This window comes from Pseudorasbora parva, chromosome 8 (genome assembly GCF_024679245.1).
Source record: "Pseudorasbora parva isolate DD20220531a chromosome 8, ASM2467924v1, whole genome shotgun sequence".
Taxonomy (NCBI): Eukaryota; Metazoa; Chordata; class Actinopteri; order Cypriniformes; family Gobionidae; genus Pseudorasbora; species Pseudorasbora parva.
This window is the reverse complement of record NC_090179.1, coordinates 38,614,172-38,628,938: the sequence shown is the minus strand read 5'-3', so window position 1 is coordinate 38,628,938 and position 14,767 is coordinate 38,614,172. Positions and strand designations below refer to the sequence as shown.

The window sequence follows — 14,767 nt, the reverse complement described above, 5'->3', positions numbered from 1 at the left end:
TATCAGGTGGTGCGTGAGAAAGAACTTTTCATGTGTCCTTCCTCGAGACCGAGATCATTCACTCACTCTCTCACAGATCCCACATCCACACACGATGAAGGATGCTTTTGTTTGTCCCATTTTCTCACGCACTCACACTAAAGGATAGAGGGGGATACAATTCGTGGATTTCATTTGAAGGACGCTGAAACAGTCACACACAGGTGAGTGACTCGTGTTGTTGATCTGTATTCTTTTGGGCTGGCGATTTTGGAAGCATCCTCTCTTGTTAATAATTATTAAGACTTAAATATTTTCTAGAAATATTGTATCCTTACGTAAACATTGCTAGTCTAATCCGCGCTGTTGTAAAATCATTTAAAACCTCAATTTTACTAATTTCCCTGGTTGAGGACAAGCACCCTAACTGTTTAGTCCAGTCACAGTGTTACGAAACACACACACACACACACACACACACACACACACACACACACACACACACACACACACACACACACACACACACACACACACACACACACACACACAACGAGGCAAACGATGAAGTCACATGCTGTTGCCCCTGACAACAGTGCGCATATTACCAGCCAAATCAAGATTCAGAATCACTATACGGTTCACTACTTCACCTTAGTCATATAACAGTAAACACATACGTGTGCATGAATATTATTTCCTGTCTGTAATCAGATGTTCAGGATCCAAGACTGACTGGTTCCTGAAGACAATCTGTCGCTTAGCAACCACATCAATGTACATCAGTTTCACAATCCCATATTCAAGTTGTATTAAATCATGTTCAGCTGCTCACTGAATACTTGAATGCTGTCCGAAGGTCTGTGACTACTAGTGAAAATGCTTTGCTTCAGTTATGCATATATGCACACACAAGTGTATATCACGATTAATCGCGTCCAAAATAAATGTTCGTGTTTACAGGGGTTTTCAAACTGGGGTCTGGGGACCCCCAGGGGTCCTCCAGAAGGTTCTAAGGGGTCTCCAGAAGGTTCTAAGGGGTCTCCAGAAAATTTCAGAGAATAAATAGACTAATCAAAAATGGAAAAAGTCTACTGAATATTCTAATTGTTTTTTCTAAATGTTTCTCTCATTTCTTGCCGTATAAATTCTAGAATTGTATATGTTTGCTTTGTGTCTTTAGTGAGTTTTTCCTCACTATAGTCCCCTTTATCTTTCTCTCTGGGTTGTAAGGCAGTTTTCTTAACATATATGTACGTTGCTTGCATACATTTATTGTGAATGTTGTATACAACATTTTTTAATTAAAAATGTTCTTTTTCAGGTTTATACATCCAACATTAATAGCTAATTTAAGTTGGGAAACAATATTTTGTATTTATAATATCACACTTACTATTTATCTAACCGTGTAAATGTTTTTTTGTCCATAAAAATAGATGGATTTTAAGAAGGGGGTCCCTCATAAAGGTTCATCATATTTGGGGGTCCTTGGCATCATAAAGTTTGAAAACCCCTGGGCTAATAAATGTGTGTGTAGGCCTAGTGTGTATAATTATTATTTATATACAAATACACACATGTATTTAATAAAGATATTTATAAATAACATAAATTATATGAATAAAATTAGTGCTGGGCAATTGATTAATCGTGATTATATTTGCAATACACACATGCATATGTGTGTGTGTGTGTGTATATATATATATATATATGTATGTATGTGTATGTGTGTAAACACAAACTTTTATTTTGTGTGTGTGTGTGTGTATTCGAGTATTCGCATCCAAAATAAAACTTTGTGTGTGTGTGTATATTTATGTATATATATATATATATATATATATATATATATATATATATATATATATAAAATGCACATATAACTGTATGTAACTGCTTTTACCCAACCTTAAAATCTGATGAGATACTGAATTCCAACACATACCCTATTATAATAGCGTATTTATTATAATAACCTAAGCATACTGTTTAAAAGAATCAAAATCATACAGGCAGTGTAAATAGGTTTGGATTAATAAGCGGAGCTGCTGTGTGCTTATGTGCTGAAGGTGAACTTAACCCTCTCAGGTGCCTCTGCACATATGGAGCTGCCATTCCTGTCAGGGAGGGTTCATTCCGTTGAGTCAACATAAAGTTTCTCCCTGTCAGCACTTTTAGCAGTAGGCTTAGAGTGTGAGAGGAATATATATATATTTTCATATCTCGGTACTCTATCAGAGCCAACAGACCGTACAATTTTGTGCATACAATCTTCACAAGGTTTCTTTTTTTGTTGTTGAGGTGGTTAAACTGTCACTGTGGGTGTGGCTCCATATCCAGCATTCCTTTTGTGTATACTTCAAGCTTGAATTATTGATGGAGTGAATCCTGTATTCATCACGTTCATGCATCACTAAACATGGCACATACACTCCTCGTTATTGATTTTCTTTAGGTTCATTTGTTTAAGTTCAAGGTCCAGAGTCGCCATTTAGCCTTTTTTTTTTTTTTTTTTTTTTAGCTTGAACTCAAATCGAATTAGTGCATTCATTATCTGTAGGACTATATTATACATGTACAAACCGATGTTTTTAAAATCTGTTTACCTGGAAAAAAAAATAGAATAGCTATCAAATGGCTAAATGTTTTTGCTGTTATTGTAATGTTTGTAAGAATGGTAATGTTTGTATAAATTGTAAGTATTTATTAAAATGAATATACAGTGGGCTCCATAAATATTGGCACTAGGGCCCCTGGTAGAAATTAAATTATTCACAAAAATCTAACCTTTAATTTGAGTTAATATATAAAATATAAATGTGGAATAAATTAAATCATGTTTTGTCCAAAATATGTGTGCTAAAATTATTGGCACCCGTACAAATTCTAATGAGTAAAAATATCATTCTCTAGAAGTATATTCCCATTTATATGGTATGTTTTTAAGTTAATTTTAGTGACCGACCGGGAACACTTAAGTGATCAGTCATGGCTTCCTGTTTCACTGGGACGCACAGGCAACATTCCTATAGTCTTCCGTATGGAAAAGACCTGAGAATACAGTCGTGAAGTATGACACAAGTTTTTTGAGCTGCGCAAGTCATTCAATTGCTATAAGATAATAGTTTCATTGTTGGAATACTCTTTTCAACTATTTAACCAATAGTTAAAAAGTTAAAATCAACTGGAGATCTACAGGAGAACAATCTAGGACGTGTCTATTTTGGCCCCCAAGCTGAAGAATTGCAGATGCTAGTTGGGTCTTGGTGACAGAAAGCCTCTAATATACTACAATGAACAAAAGAGGGCACCTTTGGTGACATCAAACAACCATCTAATGCAGTTTGCCAGGCGTTACTGGGACTTTCAGTGGGACTGGGTTTTATGGTCGGATGAGACCAAAATATAGGTTTCAACGTTGATCGAAACGGAAGAAAAGTACCTAATCTTCACCCATGTAAAGTACAGTTGTGGATCTTTAGTACTTTGGGGCCTTTTCTCCCAAAGGCCCTGGACAACTTGTTATAGGATACATCATAAACGGCATCATGTACCAGCAGATATTAACACCTGACCGCCACTGTTAGGAAGCTTAAACTGGGCTGTGCCTGGGTCTTCCAGCATGTCAATGATCCAAAGCACATCTCAAAATAAACAGAATAGTTCATTGACAAGGTTTTGTCATGGACATAGGAGTCCCTCTGACCCAATCCCATTAAAAAAGAGAGTCCGCAATCATGGGCCGCTGGATCTGTAGAGATTCTAAATGGTTTCAGATCTCTTGCCATATGTTCACCAGCATTATTACACATTATAAGAGAAGATTTAAAGCCGTTATCTTGGCAAAGGGAGGATGCACAATGTTTTAAAGTAATGAGTAATATTAAAGGGATAGTTCACCCTAAAAGAAAAATTGTCATCATTCACTCACCCTCAAGTTGTTCCAAACCTGTATGGACTACATGTCTTTGTTCTGTACTCAAAGGATGATATTTGGAAGAATGTTTGTAAGTTGTGACTACCCATAGTAGGGGGAAAAAAGTCAATGGGGGCAAGGTTTGGTTACAAACATCTTCCTTTGTGTACAGCAGAACAAAGACATTTATACAGGTTTGGAACAACTTGAGGGTGAGTAAATGATGACACACTTTTCATTTGTGGGTGAGCTATCCCATTAAGAATAACTACACATGTAATTATGCATAATTTATAATTATTACTATAGTGACTACATGTAACATTACTTACAAGAGATAACACAATTATTGATCATTATACTGTTGTAAAAACATGGCGTTTTTCTTCTTTCCGATTATATATAAATAGTAAAAATCTGCTTACTATTCTTTTCATGTGTGTGTGTGTGTGTGAGAGAGAGTGTGAGTGAAGGGAAACGTTATGCCATATCAAGCCAACTGATTTTTCACTAACAGAAGCAAGAATAAATGGCTCTATTTTCAAGTGAAAACTAGACAAACTAATAGAGATTTGTCCATTAGGTGGCGCTTCAGGTTAACATTCATCATAGATAGATGCTTCCTCGAGTTTGACATTGAAACCTTCGATGTCGAAAGCATTTTAATAGTTGGGAAAAAACATATTTTGCAATGAACTGTTGTATTTACACAGAAAAAAAGGGGTGTCAGAATTCTACCTTTAGGGATACAACAGCTTGTCACAGGGGCAAAAGGACTTTTATAGTAGTACCTTAAAATGGTCACCTAAAAATGTAAATTCTGTCATTGATTCCTCACCCCCATGTCATTCGACACCCGTAAGACCTCCGTTCATCTTCGAAACACAAATGAAGATATTTTTGTTGAAATCTGATGGCTCAGAAAGGCCTTCATTGACACCAATGTCATTTCCTCTCTCAAGACCCATTAAGGCACTAAAGACGGCGTTACAAAGCCCGTTAAAGATTTCTATAATAGAAATATCTTAATTTGTATTCTGAAGATGAACGGACGTCTTACAGGTGTCGAACGACATGAAGGTAAGTAATTAATGAGAGAATTTACATTTTTGGGTAAACTAATAATGTGTTCGATTTATATAGCGCTTTTCAAGGCACTCAAATCGCTTTACGTTGAAAGGGGGTCTCTCCTCAACCACCACCAATGTGCAGCATCCACCTGGATGATGCGACGGCAGCCATATTGCGCCAGAACGCTCACCACACACCAGCTGATTGGTGGAGAGGAAACCGAGTGATGAAGCCAATCAGGAGAGGGGGATTATTAGGAGGCCATGAAGGACAGAGGCCAATGGGCAAATTTGGCCAGGATGCCGGGGTTACACCTCTACTCTTTTTCCGAAGGACATCCTGGGATTTTTAATGACCACAGAGAGTCAGGACCTCGGTTTAACTTCTCATCCGAAGGACGGTGCTCTTTGTCAGTATAGTGTCCCCATCACTATACTGGGGTGTTAGGACCCACACAGACCACAGGGTGAGCGCCCCCTGCTGGACTCACTAACACCTCTACCAGCAGCAACCTGGTTTTCCCAGTTGGTCTCCCATCCAGGTACTGACCAGGCTCAGCCCTGCTTAGCTTCAGTGGGAAACCAGTCTTGGCTACAGGGTGATATGGCTGCTGGTTAAGCAGTTCTTAAACTAACCCTAGTTCTTCTCTAGGGTACTAATATGCACCTTTTAGGAGTAAAAACAAGGTACAAATAAGTAATTTTAAGGGTACTGCCCCAGTGACAAGCTATTGTACCCCCTAAAGGTACAATGTTGACACCCCTTTTCTCTGTGTGACTATAACAGTTCATTGCAAAAATACAGGTTGCTGCAAATTCAAGCAAGAGAGCCAATCAAAAGCATCAGAATAGCATTGCTTTACTAAACGCCCTTAAATGGCAGGAGGCACGATGCACATCAAAAACAACAAATGAATATTATTCAACATATATCCTAGCTTTTACGGAAAATATTCACATAACATTTTCATAAGTAACTGTAATTTACCATTTTCTCAGTAACTAATGGATTACAGTTACACTTATTGTCTTACTAAATTACTAGTTACTCCTCAACACTGGCAATGAATATAGCCCTTGATGCTGGTATGGCAGTAAAAAGTAAGTAAATAAATCCACCATGTACATACACAACACACATGTGCATGCCACAGGCCTTCATCCTCGCCAAGGTTGGAGGTTTATCTTAAAGTCCGGTCTCCTCCCTCCCCTCACAGACGGGCAGCTGTTGCAGTGACTCAGTATCATGGAGGCGCGCAGCGGGACTGCAGCAGCGACACACGGCAGAGCGCCAACACCTCTGAGAGACGCATGCAGTCATGATCCCTGTGAAGGGTGAGTATCAGCATGCATACCTCTCCTCTCAGTGTGCTTTGGCAGCTGCTCGGTTATGGTTAGTTATGCCTTATAGCGTGTGTCTGTGTGTGTCTCTCTTGCAAGGCTAGATGAGGCATATTCTTCGCAATTGGCTGAATCACTGCATAATCAGGTGCAGTGCATGTGCTGGTTTTTGCACACACGGGCATTTTATGTGCCATGTGACTGGTCACCTTATTCTGTTTCTGAGACAGCATATTTCACAGCACCGCATGCAGCAGATGTGAATTTGTCCCCCGAGGAGTAAATTATAGTTGTGATTTGTGTGCAACTGGTGCCCTACAGAGATGATAACAAGGACAGCCATCAATGAACGTTCGTACCTCTCCGAACAAGGAGGCATGATTTCACGTAACTGTCAATGACATGATGGTTTACTTATGACTATTAATTTATTTGTAATATATCATGTAATAAAGGAAAAGTCTGATTGAATCATTAAGTTCTTGAAAGGAAAAACATAACATTAAGTACTGTAGTTAATCTTTTATTATTTTATTGAAAATGAACAGACCTGCGTATTAATATTTGATTTTATTCTGCCAGATCAAAATAATTTGATGCAACTTACATGCAGAAAAATAAAGCCGGAAAGTATATAAAACACTCATAAACGTCCAAAAGTATCACTTATTTAATTAAATAGTGATTAAGATGTGAACATGGCACAAGTTTTTTAAACTATTTTTCTTATTAATGATAGTTAAATGTTGGTGAATTATGTTTACCATTTAACAGACTATATCAGCATGAAATATTGTTGATGTAAAAGATGAAAAACATGTAGTTTACATTTTTTTAAACCAAAAATTCTCAAAAAAGAGAAAACTAAATATTATATATTAGTTTTTTTTCTCAATTATATTCCACATAACCTGTTCATTGGATGGCATGATTAGCAGTTTCTCAAATGACAACAGTCATATAATTAATTAATTATTGTGATTTATAATTTTGAGAAAAATATTCATAATTACATTACCCATTATTGTGCAGCATGTGACTGAAATATGACTAAAATGTCTGTTTTCTTTGGCTAAAATTAGACTGAAATGCCAGACTTTTAGTCAACTGAAACGTGACTAACAAAAAACAGGTTAAAGGTTGACTATGATAATAACTGACAAAGACATTTAACACGAACTCAGACTACATAATAAAAAAATAGCTGACAAAATGATCAGACTCATCACTGTCTCATAATTCATATAATACATTCAACTGCAAAAATGTTCTAAAAATATCGAAACATTCTTAAATCAAGATGCATTTACTTGAGTTGCACTTAATTTTAAGGTGACGTAGTTACATTGTACTTACTCCAATAAGTTCTGAGTAATATTAAAGGTGAACTAAACCTTAGAACAACTTTTTTTAGTTAATGATCTGCAAGACTGGGGCTTTATTAGTGCTGTTCATTGATTAAATAAGTAAGTCTTTTGACATTTGGGATTTTGGGTATATAAAGTGTTTTAATTCCACAATAAATGGTGTAAAGACGCCTGAGTGCTGCCCTCTTAAGGTTGAATGTTGGCTACTGCAGTTGAATTGGATCTGATATAAACGACAAAAGATGGAAGATGAGTACCGCGTTCATTATATTAATGTTTAAAATGATAGTGCTTCAGCATTTAATCGAACCCTTTCATCTCTGTTGTGTTTTTTGCAAAAACGAGTTCAGAACATGAATCTTGAGTGTTTTAGCTTTCAAGTGATGCATAGTTTGTGACAGTTGATTGAACAGTTTGTATAAAACAAAAGTAATTATAAGTAGAGACACGCCCACTTGCGTCAGACGCCCCGCCCACGATCCGGTGCGGATTAAGAAGTTAATATTGAACGTTGTTGGTCATCGTGACGTATGTTGGCTCTTCCACCGGCTCACTATACCACACCCCTGGTGCGAGCACGCCATGCCCTTGGCATCGGGAGTTGACGCAGTTTGAGCCAGCGGCTCGACTGAGAAGGCTCTGGCCCTGAGTCTGTCTACAGACAATTCACCCTCCTCCACTTTGCAAAACTACTGGTGTCACTCTAGCAGTCATTCTCCATCTTTGTGAGTGACAGCTGTCAATCAATCCGTCACTGCAGGTCACTACCACTCGGCTCGTCCCCTCTGTCTCCGCTGGGCTCTGCTTTTCCAGCATTCTTTTCCAAATATCGCCAGATAAGATATTTTTAAACATTCATTAAACAAGACTATCTTTAGAAGTCATTTTGCTTCTCAAGTAACTGTGTCTTGATTTCAGAAGGTTTAGATATTTGTAGTGGAAAACAAGCCAAATTTGTCGGTGTTGACCTGTAATTTATTTGAAACTCACCATCCTGCCATCATGTTACACCTGTGACATTAAAATTTCAGTAAACTTTTGCCTCTTTCTTCCATGAAGGGGATCAGGCATTTTTGTCATTTAATCTCACTGGTAGGGGGAAGTGTGGGATGTTCTGGAACCAAATCACTGACTCTGTCTTTTGTCTACTGAATGAATCGCCTAAACTCCAGCCTTTTATTCTCGTTCTAAAGGCTTTCCAATCCTTAAAGCTGTTCCAGCTCACCTTTCCTTACCCCTGGAGTGCATCATATTTCAAGCCCTGTTCTTTGTTACTTAGGGTGGATTCATTTGTGACTGACTGACTGACTGATTGAAGCGATATCCTTGTGTGTCGCAAAACATACAATAGTATGCTTTTTACCACCGCTGATCTGATCTTCTATAATCTCTCCTGGTTTCGGCCCTCTTGGCCATGTTCTCAGCTGCAGGGTGAACTGGGTAATGCTCTGGAGATTATCTGAAAATGGGTGGATCATTTCATGAAGTGTAGATGTGAAATTAATGAAACTTTTCAGTATAATTCATCATGATTGGATTATAAACTTATTCCGTCACATAATAGTTTTTTGCGTAATCTGATTGGTCGCAAGAGTGTTTTAACTGCTACACATCCTAAACAGCTTTACTAACGGTCTAAGGACATTTATCTAAGGTCCACATTTGCAAATCTGATTTTGTAATTTTCTTTTACCTAAGATCCTTGTGGACTCATTGAAAACGCATTAGGACTGGCATGTGTGTGTTTAGCAGTTTTACTCTTGTTATTGACACAGCTTGGCCTTGGTCAGATTGTAGCTCGTTGTTTGGTTATTTCCTCACCCAGAGGTCATGTGTTCAGTGTAATGAGCGGTGCCTCTCAACTTTGTTAGTTTATTGCCCGCATGTCCTGATTGATTAGACAGCCAAACTTGGAAGAAAGGATTTTATTCAGAAGGAGCATATTCAACGGAGTGGTCTGTGCACATGTTTGCAACTTAGTTTAGGTAAGAATTATTGTCACCGCAGGTAAATATGATCAAAGATGGCTGTAAAAAATAAATCAGCATTTGTTTTTTATTATCCTTTTAATCTTTTATGAAAAAAATAAAAAAATAAAAAAATAACCTCATTATGAAATGTTTTTTTCTAGTTCATATTGACCACAATTATTGTCACCGGATTTGTGCGACCTCCTTTTGCCATGGCAGAAGCTTCATTTTGTTCTGTCATACATTTGTGTTGATTTTGCTCTGATGTAAGATTCAAGCACAGCTCATTATAAGATTTCTAGCAGAAGTGATTTTTTAATCTGTTGATATTTGCTAGAATCCATGATACCATGTATCTGAACATAGTCTAGAACCTCCAACAACAACAAAAAAATAGGCCCACAACATTAAAGATCCAGATGATTAAAGGTTAAATATTATTGGTACTTTTTATACTGCCAAAAAGCTCTCTTTTTTTATTTTATTTGGCCACAGAATCAGGTCCCTTTTTAAAGTTCCAGTCATTTCTGACAACAGAAGATGCTGGAGTTTGTTTTTGGATGAGTGAGAAGGATTTTTCTTGAAACCCTCGCAAACTACATGAGTTTGTCTTTCTGACCCCAAGACTCAACTAATCTCACTAATGTGTGATCTTTGGAGAGTCTTTGTCCACTCAAACTCTCCTCCTCGTCGTGCATTAGGACGATATACACACATGTCCTCTTCCAGGCAGATTCATAACCTCTTTAGTTGATTGTAACTTCTGAACTATTGCCCTGATGGTGGAAATGGTGATTCCAATGCTTTGGATGTTTTCTTACAGCCAGTTTCTATTTTGTGAAGCTCAACAATCTTTTGCTGCACATCAGAACTCCTATTATTGTGATGAATGATTGAGGGACTAAGGGAGACAGCCCCCTTTGATCATATTTACCAGCCGCGCAAATAAATCTGACCGCCCGTTGTGCTTTTTCATGTAGTGAAAGGAGTTTTTGTTCCCCAAAAGAAAATGGCGATTCTAAACTGCCTGAAATGAGTCGTCAGTAATTCAGTCTCACTCTTACAAATCTGCTCAAGTTTGTAACATATTTGCATAACTCCAGCCTATGGTCTACATTGGCTATTTTGACCCCTTCTAAAAAACTCTGTAGTTGTAGATGAGGCCTGTAAGAATTTTGTCTATTATGTTGCTGACATGTTGAGATGCCGTTTTCATTGCTGCTAAAGTATATTATAAGAAAATGAATGCTGTTCCTTTCCATTGAATACTAAACATGTTCTTTTAAAAAGCATCATAACTCCTTAAAAAACAATAATAGTTAGTATGGTAGTTAAGTTTAGGATTGAGGGATAAAGAATATTGTCATGCAGAATAAGGCGTTAATATGTGCTTTGTAAATACTAATAAACAGCCAATATCCAATTAATATACATGCTAATAAGCAACTAGTTAATAGTGAGAACTGGACCCTAAACTAAAGTGCTACCATATAGTCACTGTGATTTATGAGTTATTTAAAAAAAAAATCTTCTTTAGTCATACAATAGCTTTTTTTGTGCTGTGACATATTGTAATGGCAATTTAAGGCTGGGATGCATTAATGACTTTTAAAATCTACACAGATTTCATCTGAAGCTAAAAATTCTGAGTTCGTTCCCATGGTACGGTATGCGATTTTATGCCAAAATCTGCAGAATGCTATAACTTTCTGCAACTAGCATCCTCCAGGCTGCAAATCGGGGGGAAATCGTGTAGAGTAGTCCAGCATGTTTTGGTCTGTTCCTCATTCTAAGCTCTTGTGTGGATTCAGAAGACCTGGAATATTTTGTACTAGTCATACAGATGATTTTTAAGGAGCTTTTTTGAGTCGACAACCTCTGTTCACTAAATGATTTCATGCATTGGAAAAGAACAGCATGAACATTTTACAAAACATCTTATTATGTGTTCTACAGATGATCAATGCAAATTTGAGTTGTTTTGGGGTGAACTATTCCTTTAAGACAATCCTAGTTCAGGAATTTCGTTGATGTTATTGCTTTGAGTCGAGTGATGCTATGCAGTGGTATGTATGTATGTCGTAGCATAAGCTTATTTCAACATACCCCTCTCTGATTCCCTTTTCTTTAAGGCCCCACCCAGAGGAGGATGAGGGGGAGGAAGATAGGAGCTTGCAGCCAGCAGAGACTGCAGGCTGGGAAGACGCCATTGCTGTTATGGTGCGTCTGTGTACAGGATTTCTGTATGTCACGCTTCAAGTGCTTAGAGTGGTGTGTAATCGTCTGTTTGTGTGTGTGTTTGTTTGTATATGCAGGCTCGAGGAGCGCCGATGGTCCATGAACTGCCTGCAGAGTCTTCTCTGCGCTCATGTGTCAGTACGGCCAGCATGAAGGTCAAGCACGTCAAAAAGTAGGTGTTTATATGTTAAAGAGAAGGTTTCAATAGAAATTTCTTCAGGCCTATGGAGGAGAATACTGATGAGCTCTTTTTGTTTTGCAGACTGTCCCTCACTAAAGGCCATTTTCCCAGGCTGGCAGAATGTGCCCACTTCCACTATGAGAATGTCGACTTTGGCTCTGTGCAGGTGAGGGTTTTCTGGTAAATGCCGTCCTGCTGAAGGCCATGATCACTTATGGTTGACGGGAATGTGGTAATTAGTCTCTTGGCTGTGGTCAGATTATCCATCATGATGAAATCAGGGCTGAGGTTTAAGTTACAAGCATTCCACATTGGTCTCTATCTAGTTATTTGCTACAAGATCTTCAGACTGTGGAAAACATATTGGCTAGCCGTTTCGATTTCAAATTTATTGTTCCTCCCTAAATTTTTTAATTTACAACTCTGGAAAATATTAAGATGCCACTTATCATTGAGTGCATATTTTGTGTCCATACACAACATTGTGTCTAAGTGCATTATTTCCCTTTAAAATAACATTATAAATTCATGCCATATATCACTTTATTCTATAAAACCTATTTAGAGTTAATTACTATTCAGTACTTTTTAAATAATACATATTATTTTATGTTTTGATATCTTAAACCTCCAAAATGTCATTTTCCATGTCATGTGGTGCAACCAATGTAAAACTTGGAAAATGCTATTTTATCATAAACCTCTTTATTGTATTTAAAAATTCGATGTATGTTTTGAGCAGTTTAAAATAGTTTAGACACTGAAATGTTATTTAACATTTGAAACTTGTTTAAATGCATTGTTCCTGACTCAAAAATATGCAATGCATTATTTCATGTTCTTATGCAAATGGTCTGGTATGATTCTGAAAATTGGCTGACTTGCACTTTATCAGCACAGGTCAGGATGCTGCATATGTTAATGCATGATATGTAAATGTAGGGCGGTCATATGTTAATATCTTCATAGTCATCGTAACCATGATGATTAATGACATTAGTAGCTGTGGTGGAGATTTGCATAAGTTTTATGCAGACGTACTTTAGCGAATAAACAAAGTCCCTTTAAGGCAAGTCTGTTCACTTGGCAGCCATTTTGGGTTCTCCCTCAAGCAACTAAATACTTTTAAAAAAAAACTTATCACACTAAAAAAACCATTCTACCCCTAGTTCAGTTATGTGCATTCTCAAATAAACAAACTTTATCAGAAAAGGGACTTTTAACTTAGACGTGGTTTCCATTCCATATGTATTTGATTGTTCTATCTGTGGTCAGTCTGCTCCCTGTCTTCTCTCCTTACTGTCTCTGAACATCAAACAAGGCATGTCCATTTTTATTTCAACATCAGGCCCTAAACATTCTTTCGTCTAGCCAGATTTCTGCTATGCTTATGGGTTCCAGCAGAGAGCAGCAGATATCGTTTCCAGCAAATTCCACCGAGCCCCTCCTCAGTCTTTTTACTGTATGTACAGTATACTGCTCTGAGAGCTGAGGTTGTTGGTTCTGATGCACCATGAACAAGGTACGGTGTCATAGCTGACGTGACAGGAAGTTTGCCTTCACGTCTCACAGCTCTGTGCTTTGGGCCTCCATCTTCTTGTGTGTTTTAGCTGTCAAGGTCACAGAGACTCCTGTTCTATTAGTTCGCATTCAATCGCTTGAGTACGTCACACTGACACACAGTGGCCGGGGGCTGGAGGAGTCCAGACTCATGCATGCACCAGTATACAGATACTCTACTCCAAACGTGGCAGTTAAATAAGAAATGTGATGTTTCAGAAGGAATGTTTTTTTATTACCGCTTATCTTTTGTTGCTTTCAAAGCTCATTGGCACATTTTATCAGTTTAACAATCCGCCAGTGAACACAGATAGCAGCGATTTCATGCCATGTCTTTTGTCTTTCTGGTGTAAACTTAGAAAAAATTATCTGCTATCTCTTGATAGACTCTAGATAGAAACCTTTTCTGTGCTAAGCAGAACTGTACACTAAACTGAAATATCGTAATAAATTAGCTGAAGGAGATAGATTTTACGCTTAAAAATGTAATATTTGATTCATTTTAAGATACCTGTATCATATATAGTAAAGTTCATGGTTAAAACAAGAAAAAAGAAATCCACATTGGCTGTCTTATTTTATGTAAACACTGACTGTGTGTATTTTGCTCACATATATGATGAAATATGAAAGAGATCCATGTTTTGTCTACAGGTAATTTGATCAGATCTCACATTACACAGAAACTCATATTTTAGGTTTCACTAAATGTTTTTTATCTGTATCATTTACACTCACCTTAAGGATTATTAGGAACACCTGTTCAATTTCTCATTAATGCCATTATCTAATCAACCAATCACATGGCAGTTGCTTCAATGCATTTAGGGGTGTGGTCTTGGTCAAGACAATCTCCTGAACTCCAAACTGAATGTCAGAATGGGAAAGAAAGATGATTTAAGCAATTTTGAGCGTGGCATGGTTGTTGGTGCCAGACGGGCCGGTCTGAGTATTTCACAATCTGCTCAGTTACTGGGATTTTCACGCACAACCATTTTTAGAGTTTACAAAGAATGGTGTGAAAAGGGAAAAACATCCAGTATGCGGCAGTCCTGTGGGCGAAAATGCCTTGTTGATACTAGAGGTCAGAGGAGAATGGGCCGACTGATTCAAGCTGATAGAAGAGCAACTTTGACTGA

At 37.6% G+C, this 14,767-nt stretch overlaps 1 protein-coding gene and 1 pseudogene across 2 annotated transcripts in view; one reads left to right on the top strand and one right to left on the bottom strand.

Moving 5' to 3' along the window:
• arhgap32a (Rho GTPase activating protein 32a) overlaps nt 1-14,767 on the top strand; it is a 46,054-nt gene continuing 31,287 nt past the window's right edge. The window contains exons 1-5 of one of the 2 annotated variants that reach the window (XM_067451166.1): nt 1-203; nt 6,189-6,306; nt 11,782-11,869; nt 11,965-12,059; nt 12,150-12,234. In XM_067451166.1, the coding sequence (XP_067307267.1) occupies nt 6,218-6,306; nt 11,782-11,869; nt 11,965-12,059; nt 12,150-12,234 (357 nt within the window). In that variant the 5' untranslated portion in view covers nt 1-203; nt 6,189-6,217. Of the gene's footprint in view, nt 204-6,188; nt 6,307-9,530; nt 9,665-11,781; nt 11,870-11,964; nt 12,060-12,149; nt 12,235-14,767 lie in introns of those variants that run through there. The other variant, XM_067451167.1, reaches the window with a different exon arrangement.
• LOC137085379 (5S ribosomal RNA) lies at nt 5,472-5,587 on the bottom strand (annotated as a pseudogene).